This window comes from Cyphomyrmex costatus, unplaced genomic scaffold (genome assembly GCF_001594065.2).
Source record: "Cyphomyrmex costatus isolate MS0001 unplaced genomic scaffold, Ccosl1.0 scaffold116, whole genome shotgun sequence".
NCBI lineage: Eukaryota > Metazoa > Arthropoda > Insecta > Hymenoptera > Formicidae > Cyphomyrmex > Cyphomyrmex costatus.
In genome coordinates this window covers 1,215,059-1,233,057 of record NW_017275130.1, presented here as the reverse complement: position 1 = coordinate 1,233,057, position 17,999 = coordinate 1,215,059, and the positions used below count along the sequence as shown (strand labels likewise).

At 33.7% G+C, this 17,999-nt stretch overlaps 1 protein-coding gene across 24 annotated transcripts in view; it reads left to right on the top strand.

Annotated features, from left to right (window-relative positions):
• Positions 1-17,999, top strand: part of slo (calcium-activated potassium channel slo) — a 102,555-nt gene that overhangs the window by 27,115 nt on the left and 57,441 nt on the right. For all 24 annotated transcript variants that reach the window (XM_018544956.1, XM_018544989.1, XM_018545048.1 and 21 more), the window contains exons 2-5: positions 15,326-15,387; positions 15,674-15,770; positions 16,100-16,363; positions 17,031-17,198. In XM_018544956.1, the coding sequence (XP_018400458.1) occupies positions 15,326-15,387; positions 15,674-15,770; positions 16,100-16,363; positions 17,031-17,198 (591 nt within the window). The remainder of the gene's footprint in view (positions 1-15,325; positions 15,388-15,673; positions 15,771-16,099; positions 16,364-17,030; positions 17,199-17,999) is intronic.

Sequence of the window (17,999 nt, the reverse complement as noted above, 5' to 3'; positions counted from 1 at the left end):
ACCATACAACTTGTATGTATCCTTTTTAATAAATTATTATAATTTATGAGATAAATGCAAGGGAACGAAGAAAAAAGAATGTCTTCTCTTTCAATTTTACAATATTATCATATTATAATACTTAAATTAATGGGCCTTCTACAATAAGCCATAAGTTATAAATCAGAAGTTAGAAGCTAGTTGCAAGCGAGTCAGTAATGCGTCATAAGATAGTAATAAGTCGGTGCGTGACGACTTAGAGCTTATGATTACGTTATGACTGACCAATCAAAAAGCAGTATGTGTCTGTCATTTTTTTTACGAGAAAACTGATTTCGTGTAACCTAAAAACTGAATCGAGAATATTGAGATCGAAGTGATTTATGTCGTATTAAAAATGGAATATAAATGTTTACAAGAAATTGATGACATGAAGCTCATCAAACTTACCGAATCTAATTGTTGAATCTAATTGCTGAACTGTTATGATGCAACGATCTAATGCGACTTATTGTAGATGCAAATTCCTTAAGATTTATGATTGTGACTTAACACTTATTATGTCATATGAGTAATGACTTATGGCTTATTGTAGAAGGCCCATAACATGTGCAGATATTATTGGAATGCAATAAAGTACAAACATCCGGGATATTATTTATAATTTTATTGTATGTTTAATTCTGTTTTCATAAGATTTTCGGGTTCTTCACAGTGTCTTCAGGAGACGTGTTAGTTCGCTTATATAAATGAAAGTGTGACTCAACAACGCCAAGTCTTGAGAAAACAATTACAAATATACCCGATCTGCAATGTAAGCGGACTACAGTTTCCTGTACACTATGACAATTTATGGCCGTTACACATTCTATGACAATTTATGGCCGTTACACATTCGACCACGATCTGGTCGTAAGTTTAAATATCATTTATAAGGTATTGCGTAAGAGTTGCACAAAGTTGCGTCTGTTGCATTTTGCTATTGGATGCTATCTAACTGAAAGCGGTTTATGCCAACCAGACAAAACAAATACTTTTTATTTTATTTGTATCGAAATAAATGAATAAGTTTCATAATATTTATAATATAATATTAAAAACTTTTTTCAACATGGACTTATCTGGGTAAGTTGTTGATTTTGTTGAAACAGACAGAACTTGTTTGTTGGGTGTTGTTCGGTTATTGGATTGTCTTAATACAATATAAGAGCTTGTGTGTGTGTGTATAAATATTTATAGTACAACTCAATTGGGAAGTTTTTTAAAGATAAATATTGCGAACGTTAGAAAGAAAAAAAGTTTATACAAGGTTTTCAGAATTTATGCATAAAGGTTATAATATTAAATTTATTAAGCTATATATATGTGAGAGAGAGAGAGAGAGAGATTTTATATATTTTTACCGTTTATTATTATTATTATTGTTTCTAATTTATTAAATACATTTCATAAACTTAATTCAATTTTTTTATTGTAAAAAAGATTGAATAATAATATATTGAAGCATTAATCAGAAAACAATATATTGTATAAAATATAAAAAAAACTTATTATGGTTTAACTACCTATATCGAATATTATCAACGTATAAATTATTTTTAAACTATAATATAAATAGTATAAAAGTATAAAAAATTATAAATTATCAACATATACATATATTATAAATTTATTAATTTTACTGTTCAATTTACTAATTTTTAATTTTCATTAATTAAACAAAATATTAATGCTCTAATGTAAAATTGTTTTCGATTTCTTTCTAGTATGAGTGAGTAGGAAAACATATTTATATACATCACTATTAATTATTTTAAAATTAATATAACTATACTATGATATATAAATTTCAATTATAAGATGAGTATAATACAAATAATTAGACAATGTCTGTAAATAAATGTACGTGTATAAGAACATATTTTTGTATTTTGAATGTAACAAACAGAATTTACATACAACGCTTTCATTTGTCTTACGATTAAAATTTCATATTACTTACGTTACAAATTGATATTATTTCACGTATACTGCGTCTTCGATCAAGTTTTTTTTTTATTTTACAGCCACTCCGAAAGAAAAAAAATAACAGCTGTTTGTGCTATTCAAAGTTCACTAACCAACCAAAGAAAGAAAGGAAAAGAAAGAGAGAGAAAGAAAGAGGATGTGGTTCTCCGTGATATTTTATCTCGCATATTATAGCGTGATTAAAAACGAATTTACTGCTACAATTCTAAAAATTATGAACGCTTGTTGAAAGTATAATCATGTTGATTATATCTTTTTTATTCATACTAAACGTATTAAGTATTTGTACCAAAGGAAATTATATTTGTAGATACGATTCAAGTTAATACATATTCTTTTCTGTACAGTAAAATAAATATTTGACTTGAAAAAAAGTATTGCATCCAATGCAATAGTTAGTGCCGATTTAGGAAAAAAATAAAAAATTAAAACAATGACAGAAGCAGTGATATCACCGAATTTTTATTCATGTTTGGTCGTGAGAGTATGGTTAGCTTTGTTTATACAATGTGTAGTTCAATTAGAGTGTCAAATTTAGCGAGAATTAAAACACACAATCTGATTGTTAGTTAAAAATTCTATTAAATCCATTCTTTTTTAAAAAGTATTTAAATATAAAATTAATTTCTTTATAAAATTATATAATCGTTTTGTATGTTATAATTAAATTATTTATAAAAAAAATTCTTTTAAAAAAGAAATAAATTTTAATATACTGCTAAAGTCTACGCTCTAATCCGATTAAAGTTACTTAATTCTACATATTTTATAAATAAAATTGAAAGAAAAACTATTTTTATTTTTTATTGGTTGTTAATATTGTTCTATGCAATCATTAGATTTCATTTGTAAATTAACTATGTGAAACACGTCAGAAATATTAATGTCGTTGTTAAAATCTACTTATGCTTGTCTTTTCCAATTATATAGTGAACATTATATTTGACAATCATCGAGCAATTAAAAGCATTGCGGAATTCTGCGGTAAACGATAACAATATGATAATTCGTGCCTCCGGTCTCCGTCTCCTTTTTTACAACGAACGATCTCGTTTTGCGACCAATAGATTTCCGGGGCTTATTTTCTCGTATAAATAGTATGGCGAGAAAAATTTACCTCAAACTGCCGTTGGCGCGAAACGACGAAGATTTGGGAGTATGCCATCTCGGGATGTAAAACTTTTGCAACGACTTACCATTACCACGAGTTGTTTAATACGTTTCAGTAATTAGTATCAAATGTTCAGGCTTAAATCGTGTGTAATAAAACGCATTCTTAATTAACTTTAATATCAAAATAAATTATTCTAATCACTGCAGTATACTTTTATTTCAAATGCTACTATATTAAAGCTATTGATCGCAATTGTCTTAAGCAAACGTATTTTTGCCTAATCTTTTTTTACAATCATTTAAATGCTTTTTATCAGATTTGTCTTTTAAACACATAAACGATTGAAACGATCGAAGATTGTTAATAATTTCGCTAGACACTTCGGCTACACATCTCGCGATACGAAAATAGCGAGGGCAACTCGTGACGAGTCTGCCCGAGACCCACGCTAATTCGCGCGCTAAAATAAGAATAGCAATCTTTATTTATAGTTAAGTACGATAGGTCAGATTGTCGCCTTCATGGCAAATCAGATGGCTCCTCGATGCACATATACAATTATAATGCATTTTATGCGATACGATGTAACATATAAAAAAAGTTCTCTATTTCTTATTTATGAGCATTAAAACTTATTTTGCATTAATTTATCTAATAAAACAGAAAACAAATCCCCTTTATTTACGCATATTAAAATAATCTTTTATTACACGTTCAACGTGTTTCTTAGAATTTTATAACACAGATTAATGTTACGTGTGTGTACATTAATACATTAATTTCATAATTTTATATAGAAAAAAAACATTTCTATGAATTTTCCTGTGTTATACGTCACATTCGATGTTTATAAGAATGTTTTAGAAACTGACAGTACAATCATGTGAAAGCAGAACATAAATAGATTAGCAGAGATACTTTTTCCTGTAATCATGCAATTCTATTTGATGTATTGCATTCTATTCTTTCTCTTAGTCTATCAGACAGCGCTCTGTATTCCAGAAGATCGATGGAATGAAAAGGAGCATAATTCATAAGATACAATACACGCTGTCCAAGGATATGTGTAATTACAAGAACAGCCTAGCGTCGACTCGTGTCGAACAGACTAATTAGCATGTGTGTTCGCGATCTGAATTACGGACGTCATACGTGTCACCTAACGCATTATTCCGGGATAGAGTGAATCGTCTAAATACGTCTTTAATGAGCAGATTCAACGGAAATTGCTCATAAAACAGATTATAAGGACTCAAGAATATCCACTTATGTTCGTTCGGACTTTGCAGGTGTAAAAAAGTGATACCATGTAATTTATACATCGGTGCTTAAGGCACCTCGATGCTGTTAGAATGGAGTCTGCATATAATGTTGTTAACTCTGATCTAATACATATACATGATCCATAAGATATCACTAGAGAGACAAAAAACTACGAATATGAATAATTGCATCCCAAATGCTTGAAAATAAAAAGAAATAATAATTGATTTATTATTATAAGAACATAATGTGTGTACAACAATAAGATAGAAAAAATAGAACAAGTCAATGAAGAAAAGGAGAAGTAACATTATAAAAATATCCCGTTTTGTACAGGTTTGTTTTTATTGCTGCGCTGGACTGCACTAGAATTTTTCTTCTCATTTTCACTAAATCTCTAATATTGTATATATCTTTTATTCTAAAAATATACACTAGTTTAACTGTAGAAAAAAAACAGATTTTTTTATCTTAGAATGTAATGCTTAGAATAACTTATTCGGAAATTGATTTAATGAATAATTATATTATATTTATAAGTATTTTATTTAGACGTCTATTAATTTTGTATTGCCACTGTAACATAATCCAATGAAAGTATGCAAAAACTGTGTTTTTTTCATGGTAATCTAATGATTTATTAATTAATGGATTATCTGGACTTTTATAGTTGTTTGGAGTTAAAAACATTATCATCATGATAGATTTATCTATTAGTACATATAAAGGAATTACATATAAAGGATTATTACATATAAAGGGGAATAATTAGAAATCTTTATTTGGAGACATTTTCAAATGTTCTAAGAAGCAGGAACAATTTATTATCTTACGCATATAATTGTGATAAATTCGTTCTAAATGACAAACAACGAAGACGCATGATATACGATTGTCCTGGACACTCGGAAAAATCGATGCAGCCAATCCAGCGGAAGGCCCGATATCCTCGTATCGGCAATCTTCTCCGAAACATCTATACCCGTTGAAGAAGAATTACACTCTCGGGTGATTCCGGGTCCTCCTTGGTTTTCGTCGTTGTCCTTTCGCAGGAGCAATTGGTTGGAAAAGCTTCCGGCAACGGAGAAGGACGAGCCACCGCTGGCGATGATAACCTAGTAACCCATATTCCCGCGGAACGAGTCGATGGTGGGAGCGAGCTGGTGACGGTGGTGGGTAGTCGAACGCTCGACCGAACGTTCTTCCGAAAAGAGGGATGGAGACTGGTTGTGGCCGATTCAAACGCGAGTTCAAACGCAAACCTCACCCTCGCCATGCCTTTTTCCCCTCTCTGTCATTTCCCGCTTTCGACAGGTACAGCATCCAGTTAACCCGGTAATGCTCGCACTGTCGGTACAGTCAGGTGCAAAAGAGAGGTTGGAGAGGATTTAAAGTCGATACCGGTCACGGTGATAATGGTCTCCTTTGACCATGCGTACGGCTATTATCACCTGACCCTTACCACCGCCGTAACGAGGGCAAGCCGTCGAGGTAAGATCGGGTCGACGCGGGCTTCGTTCGCGAAACTATGCGCCATGTTACGCAAGTCTCAACTCAGCCTCCCCTTTGCGAAGTGCGCAAGGCTCGAACGACGCTGGAGAAGAAAATCGGAAATGAGCACGGAGCGAGATACATCGTAGCATCTGTATATTGCAGTTTACGTCATGATTAATGAGAATTGTGTTGCTCTCAGTTGGCACATCTTTCGTCGTTGAACTTGCCGATGTTGGATCTGCGTTGTTCATATCAAAGCAAGAGAAAGGAGCAGAATTATACCTAGGAATTTTAAGAAAGTTGTTAAATAAGGAGAGATGTATGATACATTTAAGTATGATAAACACCTGATTATACACCTGTCATGATTTTATACATCATTCTGCGCGTGAATGTAAAAAATTCGTATTTCTGAAAATATTTATAAATTTATTTTCCTCTCGCCGCGAGAAATTCGTATGTTTCCACTAACACTAGAATCACCGATGATATCGCGCTAAAAGTCCGAAAATATCATTTTTGTAATCCTACCTTTGTTTTCGAGAATAGTGAAAAGTTATTTTGATATTATTTGTATTAGAAATATATTTTTAAAAAAAGTTATTTTGATATTATTTGTATTATATATATAGAAATATATTCTAAAATGCTAAAGAAAAACAGTGCGCTCGTATGTACTTGAAAGACTATAAAAATAAACAAGGTGTGTGTGTGTATGAAGTAAGTAAAAAATTAAGATGGTCACTTAATGGTCCATTATCTTTTTATATCGAATAATAAAGATTTTTAGTAAGTAAACACCTTAATTTTTGCCTGTTCCTAGGCCTTATTTCTTATAATCTTTAGAATTATTTGTATTATATTCACATATTTTTAATATTCTGTACAGTACGTAATCTAAAAAAAAAAAAAAAACAATTGAAATGATTAGCGGAACCGAGATGACATCGCGTCGATTCTAATGTTAGAGCACAAACGACCTGCACCGAAATAAGATACAACTATCTTCTTAGATTTGCATATTGTAATGAAGCGGAAAATATTCGTGTATCTCTCTCTCTCTATTCAATCCAGCGTTGCCAGAATCGTTAATTATGTCGTGTTAACTTTACATTGATTAGCACGAAGCTGCGGGATGTAGCTTTAGCGATATAAACTTCCTTCCGACGCTATAGAAAGTTACGTTGGAACGGGGCGTTTAATTAAATGAACCGCCACCCCGGGGATGGCGAGGTAAGCCGCTCGTTTGATTAGGGTTGCACTAAAAGCGCGCGATCCGGGTTTATTCGCCAAGATGAATGAGGATGACGCCAGATACGATGGTGAGAGTAGCGTCCTCACATATACATACGTATATATATATCATTAGGTTCTTTCATTTGGAAATGTCGTTGAATCGCCGCCGTATCTCGACTTCTAGATAAATAAAAGTGTGTTTCACAATATCGCGAGGCACAATTCCCCGCATCGCTGTCAAGCGCGAGAAAATTCCGAGAACTGTCGTTGAATAAAAAGAGAAAGGAGAGAACGAAAGAAAGGAAGAGAAAACTCGGAGCGATGCGTTTGGGCAATTTCCGCGAGAATTTACGCGGTGCATTGAGCGGAAGCACTATAGGTGCATCGCGAGTCTCAATCTGAATATATACGTATACCAACGCGTGTGACTCACTGCGTTATCACTGCGCGTGTGCACTAAATAGTGCACTATTTTCAGCGTCACCCGTTGCGACGGCTTAAACGGAAGAATCTTATTCTCGCATGCGAAACAATTAACCAAGCCAGACTCTTGTACCAATAAAAACCATTTTCTTAACATTCAGAATATACCATTTACCATTAATATCTTACGACGTGAGCGTCATGAATATTTATGATTTGACTCAAGAACGCTGGAAACAGTTTCTCTGGCAGTATACTCGAAAGATATCCTTGCATCACTTACAATTGTAATAGGATCACAATATTCTCGACACTATTATCCAAAGGATGTATATTCAACCAGCTGCACAAAACGAATAGAATACGGTGGGACTGTTCAGTATCCGTCATGAGTACATAGTTCTTTATGTGGCTGACAACCAATTAAGTATGGTTTCTCCGTCGCTATAATACGTATCCAGTACCAGTAGCCTAATTAACGTTAATCAGCTGCTGATTTCGCGACAGCCAATTTGCACGTTTGAAATAACGATTGTTGCTCCGAGTACAATCTCTTTCTTTTTTTTATTTAGTAACTTAATAAAATATAGAAAATTAAAGAGAGAGAGAGAATTTTTCAGTATGTCACCTTTTCTCAAAGAACTCAAAGCTTGATAAATCACTTATTTAGAATGATAATTCGCGTAAATCAAAAATTTTATTTTTGTCCAGAAAATGTAGATATTATTTTCACAAAATAAATAATAATAAAGGCCAAGTGGTTATTTTATTTTCATTATTTATAGATAAATATTCTTGCTAAAAGAAAGAATGAAATTTTAAACAATGTGTCTCTTCTTTTAAATATACATACTTGGAATCGATTTTACAAAGTCAGCGCGATCAGAGTTAGCGGTGAGACGTTGGTAAAACCATTTAACACCCGTGACAATTTAATGTAGAGAATATATCCGGTATATATCCGTTTATACGCTGCACTTTATTATTCTCCGGACAGAGTAATAATTTTTACTTCGCAAGCGACCCACTTTATACGCCAGCGAATTTTTCGGAGTATTAGGCGATTCGTTCGTTCGTTAGAATTTTTCCTCTATGCCGATTCACAAATTCGGTGAATTTTGCGAAAGACGCTTCTCGAAGACGACCCCGCTATCTCGCGCTCTCGTCTTGCCCGCATGATTTTTCAAAGAAACGAAACGAGAAATTCCCTCGGCACGACCCCTGCAACCGTTTTCGGATGACCCAGATCTCCTATAGTGCAGCAGCGGCACGCCGGTCGTAGTGCTGCATGCTGGAACGATGCATCCGGAGACCCGGGCCGCGCTTCTGTAGCGTGTACGTGCGCATCTGCAAGCCGTGTGTGGGGCACACGTACGTGCACGCAAGATGGGATGTCCGCGAAATTGAACACGATGCTCGATCGCCACGAGGTTTACTTTCTTATTTCTAAGAGGAAAATGTATTCCGTTGGATGTCAAACAAATGTCGATTTCCGATTATTCCGGATATGTTTCGAACTTGAAGGAGTCGTAGCACGACACTCGGGGCATCTCTGAATTATTCCGTATAGGAATAGCTTCTGTTTCTTCCATGGTAAACGAAAGTAAAGCGTGTATTTTATTGTTGTAGTGCGAGGAATTATGGAAACTGGTGTAGTATGCATGCAATTCTTTTTGGGTCGCCATGTCCTTGATGAGGAAAGAAAATGTAGCGTTTTTGTAATACCTTTTTTAGTGGCTATAAAGTAAATTGATTTTAAAAAATCGATTCAATGTACGGAAACAATGCTTTAGAACACGAACACATATAAAACATTGATAGTAGAAATATTGTGTTATTAGTTTTAGCTATTTTAGATAAATGTTGAGTGTGCGATTTTTAATTGAGTTGTACAATTAATCGATATTTAGAAAAAGGAAAAAGAAAATTATCTTTGTAGAAATTAGAAGTTTATTTTTGGCCGATGAAATGTATCAAAATGTTACTGGGACATTGTAAAATGCTACGAATCTTATCTCATATCAACTAAGTTTTGTGTAACGTAATAAACTCAGAAAATTATTTGCGATAATGTCAAGTTATATTCTATTGTCGAATATAATCAACTTTGATAATTATTCCGGTTAATATTCCACAAAAATGTCTCATTATGAAGTGTCACGAAATAACAAAAATAGCAGTAATATATAAAAAGCAGCGACTAGTATTTCATAAGTCCGAATGACGTCAGCAATATTGAGGACAACGGAGCGAAGAGGCACTAACGTACTAAAACAAATTTCCGTGGCGGATTTGGACGGTGATTTTTGCGACGATTTTTACACACGAATCCAGAGCTTGATTCACACCAGGTCAACTTCTTTCTTTAGGTTAACGAAGAGCTATAGCTGCTCCTCGTTAATGGGAGATAACCGTGCTTGTTTTAACTTCACGCCGCCGGAAAGCAGGTAGTTTCTCGCGACGCACAGTGAAATTGTTCGAAAATCTAACGAGGAAATATCTGGAACGAAGCCAACCGACGAAATCGATCGGCGGGCAGGGTACATAAGCTACGTCTTTTTATTTATTTATGCTACGTGTATACGTGTACCATATACTTGCGCCTCCTGCGCGGAAGCTTCCTGGCCGACAAGTTGCGGCATTTTACGTGCGTCCACCTGGTTGGCGGCGGCATCGTATTTGTGACCACGTTGAATTTTTCTACGTCCTTTGCCTCATTTATTGGTAATATAGATGAGATCTCTCTCTCTCTCTCTCTCTCTCTATATCCATTTTCCTTGACAATCTCTATTTTTACACCGGTACTCTTAGCGCAATTGCTTATCTACGGATCTTCCACCTAGCGGGATATTCTCTGTCTTTCTCTCAGCGCAAACATAATAAAAGCTTCTCGTAAATCCGGTGTCCAAGAGAGATCGATACGATACCCCTTTATACGAGCTCATCAAGGTCGAGATCGTAGATCCGTAAACTTGATTTCTCTGCACGGAGCATCTGAGATATCGTATGGGGAGTCACAAAGTCTTTAATAAATTTGAAATAAATTTCTCCTTAACTGTAGAGAAGACCATCAGAAAATCTCGATTTTTTAATTTCTCAATGGTATATTTTGATAATTTAATTTAGAATTGTTCCATCCATGCGTAAAATGAAATTAATACCTAAACTAAAAAGTAAAAATTTATTACCAATTTGAGTGGTTCACATAACAGTTATTTTACATTAGCAAAAGTTAAATAAAAATTATTAGAAGTTCACATTAATGTTTACAATATTGTAGTAAACAATTTTCATATTAAATTCATTTATACTTCGATTATTTAAAATCAAAAGAGTTCAGAATTATTTTCTATAATACATGAAATATTAAAATATAATATTATCCTTTATTATCTTTTATTAAATTTATATTAACAATGTATTAATTTTATTTCTCGCGTGTTGGCTCATTCAATAATTTCTGGCGCGTATAAAACTCTCTTTTTCTCGTAGTTTATTATCTATACCGTAATACTTTTGTAACGACGAATATTACAAGTGTATATAACAAAATATTTGTATCAATATGGTAAGTTGTAATAGCGATATTGATAAAATATAAAACCATTAATCGCTTGTCCTATTTTAGTTTAATTCTTTTTAGAACACGCTATGTTATCTCGTAATTATGTAAAATTGTTACAAGTTTTAACATAGATGTAGCTTATAAAATATAGATTAAAGTATGACATAATATTTATATTATAAATAAGAGCATTATAAATACATTACAACATTAAATATTACATCATCCAAATGTAAAATACATTTGGATGATTATGTGAATATTTAAAAAAACTGTATATCTCATATTTTTTTATTGCAATTTTATAATTTTTATTAATAGCATTCAACTTTTAAATTATATTCTCTTAATCCAAAATGAATAAAATTAATGTAATTTACGCTATTTTTTCGCTGTACTTCTGAAGAAGACTCAATCCACGAGTCGAAACATGTCAAGTTTTGAAGATTTGAAGATTTACGGTTATATTTTATTGTAAACGTCTATTCCTATTATATATATATATATTTTTTATGTCTTCGATTTTATTGTTCCCCTTTTATTTTTTGACTCTACGAGATTAAAAATTTTAATGTTATGACTCTTAATTTGTCTTTTTAGTCTATTACTTCATGTTTTATACTAAGAGTCCTTTACCTTATTTATTTATTATTAATTTATGCTAGTTTAAATGTGTTGGAATTATTAATAAAAATTTCATTTTCTAGTTAATTAAACAAATTAAATTAATATCGAGATACTACTTCGAGATATTCTTGTTAACAAAGAAGAGACTAACTTATTTTAAGTACAATATGTTGATCAGAATTAAGAAACTATAGAACTTGTTCCTATAGAAAACTGTTGAAATAAACACTTTGTTATTTGTTTGAACTCTTGTGGTGCAGAACTTGTCAAAATTTTCGGTTTTCTGTTTGTCGCTCGCGTTTTAAAACGTTTTATTTGATATAAAGTTTGTTATTTGTAAAAAAAAGAACTTTCGCAGGATTGTTTTTGCAGGATGTCCTGCATAACGAAAATCCTGCAAAAAATAATTTCGGGAAGGGAAAGAAAACTTGATGTGAAATATTTTTATCATAATAATGATTCCAGCCATTATCCCGTAGAATATCAAACAAGTTATTAACGCCCTATCCAGGGAATTGTTCAGTTCACGGCAAGGCGGGGGCGGGTATGAGCCGCTTCAGGAAACAACCGCCGTCTACCTAGTAATTTCGCGTGGTGCGACCGTTTATCAAGTCAATTTGCCGTAACGGTCGTTAAGAGCACGACAGGTTTGATAAGGATTTAAATCGATGACAAGGCGGGAGTTCGTTGGCTCGCAAAGGGAGAGGCGAGTGCAGGCTTCTTATTACGGTCTTCAGCGCGCGATAACCCTGAACTTTAATGTTCGCCTGTCGGTTAACACGAAAATCATGACTAGCACGAGTCTCGGCTCATAGTCTGTTTCCCACATGATTTCCGCAACGCGGCGAAAACGGGACGGTTAAAAATAATTTGAACAAAAGGAGTGCATTGGAGGAGCTTGAGATTTCGAATGCGTCGCACGCGAATTCACGAGATCGACTCGCGGGGTCGTTGTCTCTTCTCTCGGATGCTCCGCTTCTTCCTATTTTCTCTTCCGCTGCTTTTCTTTGGCTCCTGTTATTGCACCGTCTGCTCGGCATTATTACAGTCGACCGCTCTTCGCCACTATCGTTACTTTGTTCTTCTTTCGTGATTTCTTCTCCCACTTCTTGTCTACATCATTCTGTCGAGGGCCGCACCTACTGTCTATTTTTGAACGGTGACTATGTATAGAGCTTCACTCTCATGAGACGCGTCAAGAATATCGTGCGATATGCTGGTTAGGTCCAGGTATTTCTTGCTTTATCTTTCTGTCCCTTTTTCTCTTTGTTCTCTCTTCCTTTCATTCCTTCTCTTCCTTTTGTAATTAATTTACACCGACGAGTATCTTCTCGCCTCTTTCTTTAAATATATCTATAAAAGAGGATTCACACATGAGAAGAATGCTACATAGATAGTACAAAATAGTTGCGAAGTAGACTGATAGGGAAACTACACGTGTTAAATTCTGAGACGCTGTATAAGATCGTCTTTCTTAAAGTAACTTTTGAAGAACTTTTGCTTCGGATGATATGTTGATCTAATAAACTGTGCATAAAGAACATTTTATGAAAAACTAATAGTTATTTCTCAGAACAATTTGATACTGTAATGAATAAGAAAAATAACATAAATTTTTCTTCAACTTTTAATATAAATTTTATAAATACATGCTTACAAAAATTTTTTTAATATTTTATATATATTGTGTTCTGTCTGACATAAACAGGGAAGTCAATAAAATAAATTGTGCATTGAAATTGTTACACTTAACATTATAACTTTTGCAAATAATTTTAACTAAAGCGACCTTTATATTTTGGTGTTAAAGAGAAATGCACTTTTGACGTTTTGACTACCTTTTTGTATCTCTTTTACTATTTTATATCTTTTATATAACTTTTATATTTCTGGTAATAAAGACGTTTTATTTTTTTCGAAAAAGGCAAAGATCTATTACAGCTATAGGAAAGATGAAATATGTCGCTATAAAATGTAGATATACCGATAATAATCGCTATAAGGAATAGATAAGTATTATCGTCTTATATAACATGGAAATTATTGGTTATTTCCATTTAAATGTGAATTATGAATACCAATGAATTTTTACGCGTAATGTTAGAAAAATCTTCAGAATATAATATTCTAAAGTATATAGGGAGGGAGGGTAAATTAATCAATAGTTTATTTGACTGATTTGTCTGTCAAACCTTCGCGAGAGGTATTGTAATTCTTTATCCAATTATTTTATTTGTCAATAACTTATCAGAATTGTTAGGTTTCGAATATCGAGTGTTCTCGTTTTGGATGTCCTCTCAACATGGAGATAATAAGGATCACCGGAGTGTTAATGGGCATTCACAGCGCATTCAATTCTGTATATGAACGCTCATCGATCTTGTGTTTGGTGCACGCATCGCGTGCTTACGTGCATACGATCATTGAGCTGAGCCTAGTCATTGTTTATAATAATTATATACAGGCGTGGCTGCGCAGCTCGCAATTTTGTGTCTGTGCGATGCATACCTAAATATACTTCGCGTGCGATAAATAGACCCTGGATGCTTGGGATTCATTCGGGTTACACGGCTCGTTTTATCATCCGCTGAACAACAACAAAACCCTGCAAGATAAAAATTCTTTTTTCTATTCATTTTCGAACACTGGATGATTGTTTTGTCAAGAGCCGAATATAATTACCGGATATAATTACTCAGTACCGGTTTTTTTATGCACCGAGAACCGGATTTAGTCATACTGAATTTACTTATACTGGATTTAATCATACCGGATTTCGATTGCTCGGTGCAATATTATTTTCCGATACACGTGCTGAATATTGTCGTTTTGCTTTTTATTTGTGTGTAACAATTCATCATTCGCGACATTGTGAATATTTCTGGATAAATAGTAGATAGGTTTACCAAATCACCATCGACTGCATAAATTACCGCAACCATTTGATTAATCGCTTGTCCTCAATGACGAGGGTCACTGATGAACGGAGCTAATCGTTTAATGAAGGATTTAATCAAGTCATTAGCGGGTTTGTTTGCGAGAACTTGCGCAACTTTAAAGTCGTTATATGTAGGTAATTTCACATTATAGCGATTGTTAATAATACTCTCCGGTAACTACCAATATACTTTGACACGGTGTCGAGTATGGGGCATCTTGGCGCCTGTCATAAACGTTACTTCACATTTGCTGACAGTTATTGGTTAGACTTTGCGATACGTGATGCTGGCGTGTATTGTACCGGAAATAAAGCGATACTATAATCTAATGAGAATAGATTGCGAGGGTGACAACATACGAGACATTGATTCAAGTTACGAGCTCTTGTGAATGTTATGTTCCGGCACAACGTTGATTACCTTTTGCAATATTGATCGCAATATTTTTTGTATATACGACATATCTTTTGAAGGGATTATTTAAAATGATAAAGATACAATTACGTTATTTTTTTAGAAAAATACAATAAAAATTACGAAACATCTGTTTTTATTTATACGTTTTTATTATATAACGATACTTGTATTCGAAGTTTAAAATGTTTGATGGGATGAAAGACGGGGTTTCTTACGATATGATTTTTTTGTCTGTTTCAGGTGGTGTTAGTTTTCATTCTCAGTATAGCATCGCTTATAATATACTTCATCGATGCCTCCAGGTGAGTAACAAGAAAACTTCGACGGCGGTGTTATAATGCGTAGCTTTTAAGTTTATCACAAACATTCATGCATATTGTTTTTATTTTTGCACAGTATCGGTAATATTATAATAACACCTTGTAACTTTTTCTTATGGTTTAATTAAGGGCGCAACGATAATCACTAGTTTAATCGCTGCTATTTTAGTCGCCCTTTCAGCGTTGCTCTTTTTAAGACCGAGACCTTCGCGTGAGTTCATAAGAGATGCTGACCTAACATCCGCAATCTTGTGCTTTTATGTTACAGCGAAGTGGTGGAGCGTTGCCAGAAGTGGAGCAACAACATTACTCAGCAGATAGACTTAGCTTTCAATATATTTTTTATGGTCTACTTTTTTATACGCGTAAGTAAGAGCATTCGTTCCTTCTGTGTCAATGAACTTTTCAGCTAACATAAAGACTATAACATGTGCAAGTTCTGCCATATAAAATATACATATAAACGTTTCATCTCGATTTTCTTAAGAAGAAAAATGTTTAAATATAAGATTTCACTAAAGTTTCGAACATTTGAAAAACATTAAATTTATATAATGCGTTTTATATGACGATGTTTGTTTATAGCTTACAAAAATCTTTCTAGAGTTCTTTATGCGAAATATAATATTCGCTCGACTGTTCTTTTTTTAATTTAAATGTTTGTGTAATGTTACTTTTTATGTGATTTTTACAGTTTATCGCCGCCAGTGACAAGCTGTGGTTCATGTTGGAGATGTATTCGTTCGTGGACTACTTTACGATACCACCGTCCTTCGTGTCGATATATCTCGATCGGACGTGGATCGGACTGAGGTTCCTCCGAGCCCTACGACTGATGACGGTCCCTGATATCCTCCAGTACCTTAACATTCTAAAGACATCGAGTTCTATTCGTCTTGCCCAACTCGTCTCCATCTTCATTTCGGTCTGGTTAACTGCTGCTGGTATCATTCATTTGGTGAGTCTTCTTTTATATTTTATTATTTAAAAAGCGATTTACTACCATTAATGAATGTACAAAAGGGGATGAATCCAATTTTATTCAAATATAAATTTTTCTCTCCATTGATCTTGAAATGAGAAGAGATCTTGAAACGGATAGGGGTTTTCAGTGCAAATAGGGCACTTGTTCCAAGCTTCTAAAGGTTTAAAGTAGATGTTGAAAATGAGTAATGAGTACAGAAAGGGCACAAGTCCAGAACTGGTTCCTTTTTGAGATTTAAAAAATGAAATACTATACCTCGTCAGAGCGTAGAAATTTTTTCAATTTATTTTAAAAATCAAATATACAGTTCTTCATTGAAAGCATAAAGAATTATAATAACAAAGTATGATCTTTATATTTCTAATTCTATCTTCTTTATGATTTTTATAATTTGAGTATTTTCTACAATAAGAAGAATATAATCTTATACTATTTCTCAATAATATATTTTTTCTCACGACTTTCTTTCACATTTCCCAAGACGACCTATACGCAGAAATCCGAGAGATCCGGACGTTCCGCGTTTATACCATTGCACAGTAGTAAAAGCTTATGGTTATGACTTAACCAATATAAACCGCAATTTCACTCTTGACACTGCGCGAGGATGGTCCTAAATGTAATAACATCGTGCCCACAGCTTGAAAACTCAGGGGACCCTTTCGACTTCTCAAACCCACAACAGCTTTCGTACTGGACCTGTGTGTACTTTCTGATCGTGACGATGTCCACGGTAGGATATGGCGACGTTTACTGCCAGACGGTCCTCGGCCGCACATTCCTAGTATTTTTTCTACTCGTCGGTTTGGTAAGTTACTTTTGTGTATTTTTCTCAAACATAATCAAGTCTCTAATGTTTACGTACGTCGGAACCTTTCATACCGCGAATAATGTGTCCCTTGATAATTGCGTGATTCTGAAAAACGCGTTTCACTTTTTACGTTGTTAATAAATATCAATAAATATGACCATTTTCCCATTTTAATTCAGTTACTCCATAGATAGGCGCAGAAACAATTTTATATATTTATGAAAAAAACGGTATTATTTTGTGAATATATACATAATTAAATTCTCTACCACGTAACGGTGTGGTTATAATTTATAAAATACAGAATCTATTATATGTGTGAACTAAATAAATAAATCTTTATTCTCGTAAAAATTTCGTTCATTGTGTTTTTCTATGGATCTCTCTGTTTACGATAAATAAACAAACGAGCTTTGCGAAATACGTGAAACGAAACGTCTCTTAATCGAATTGAACCTTTAAACATAAAACACAAAAATATATAAAACGTACAAAATTCATATCAGCTTGAAGAGTATTCATTCTTTTTTTCTTCTATATTTTTTTGTTTTTTCTTATGCAACCGAAGAGCTATTTCACTTGACTTGTCTTTCCGCCGAATCTCCGTAATCTTGCATACCTTCCTTTCTTATCCCGAGAAATCTCAAGGTACCGCCGCAGAACATTTCGCTTGCTATTCGGTATTTCGCATAGCTCGTTTTGTCAAACTGGAGCTACTAGTTTTACCAAGATTCGTATATCAGAGAAGAACGATCGACAAGACGAGCGGCGGCCTCAGATTTACGTATCCCACGAGCC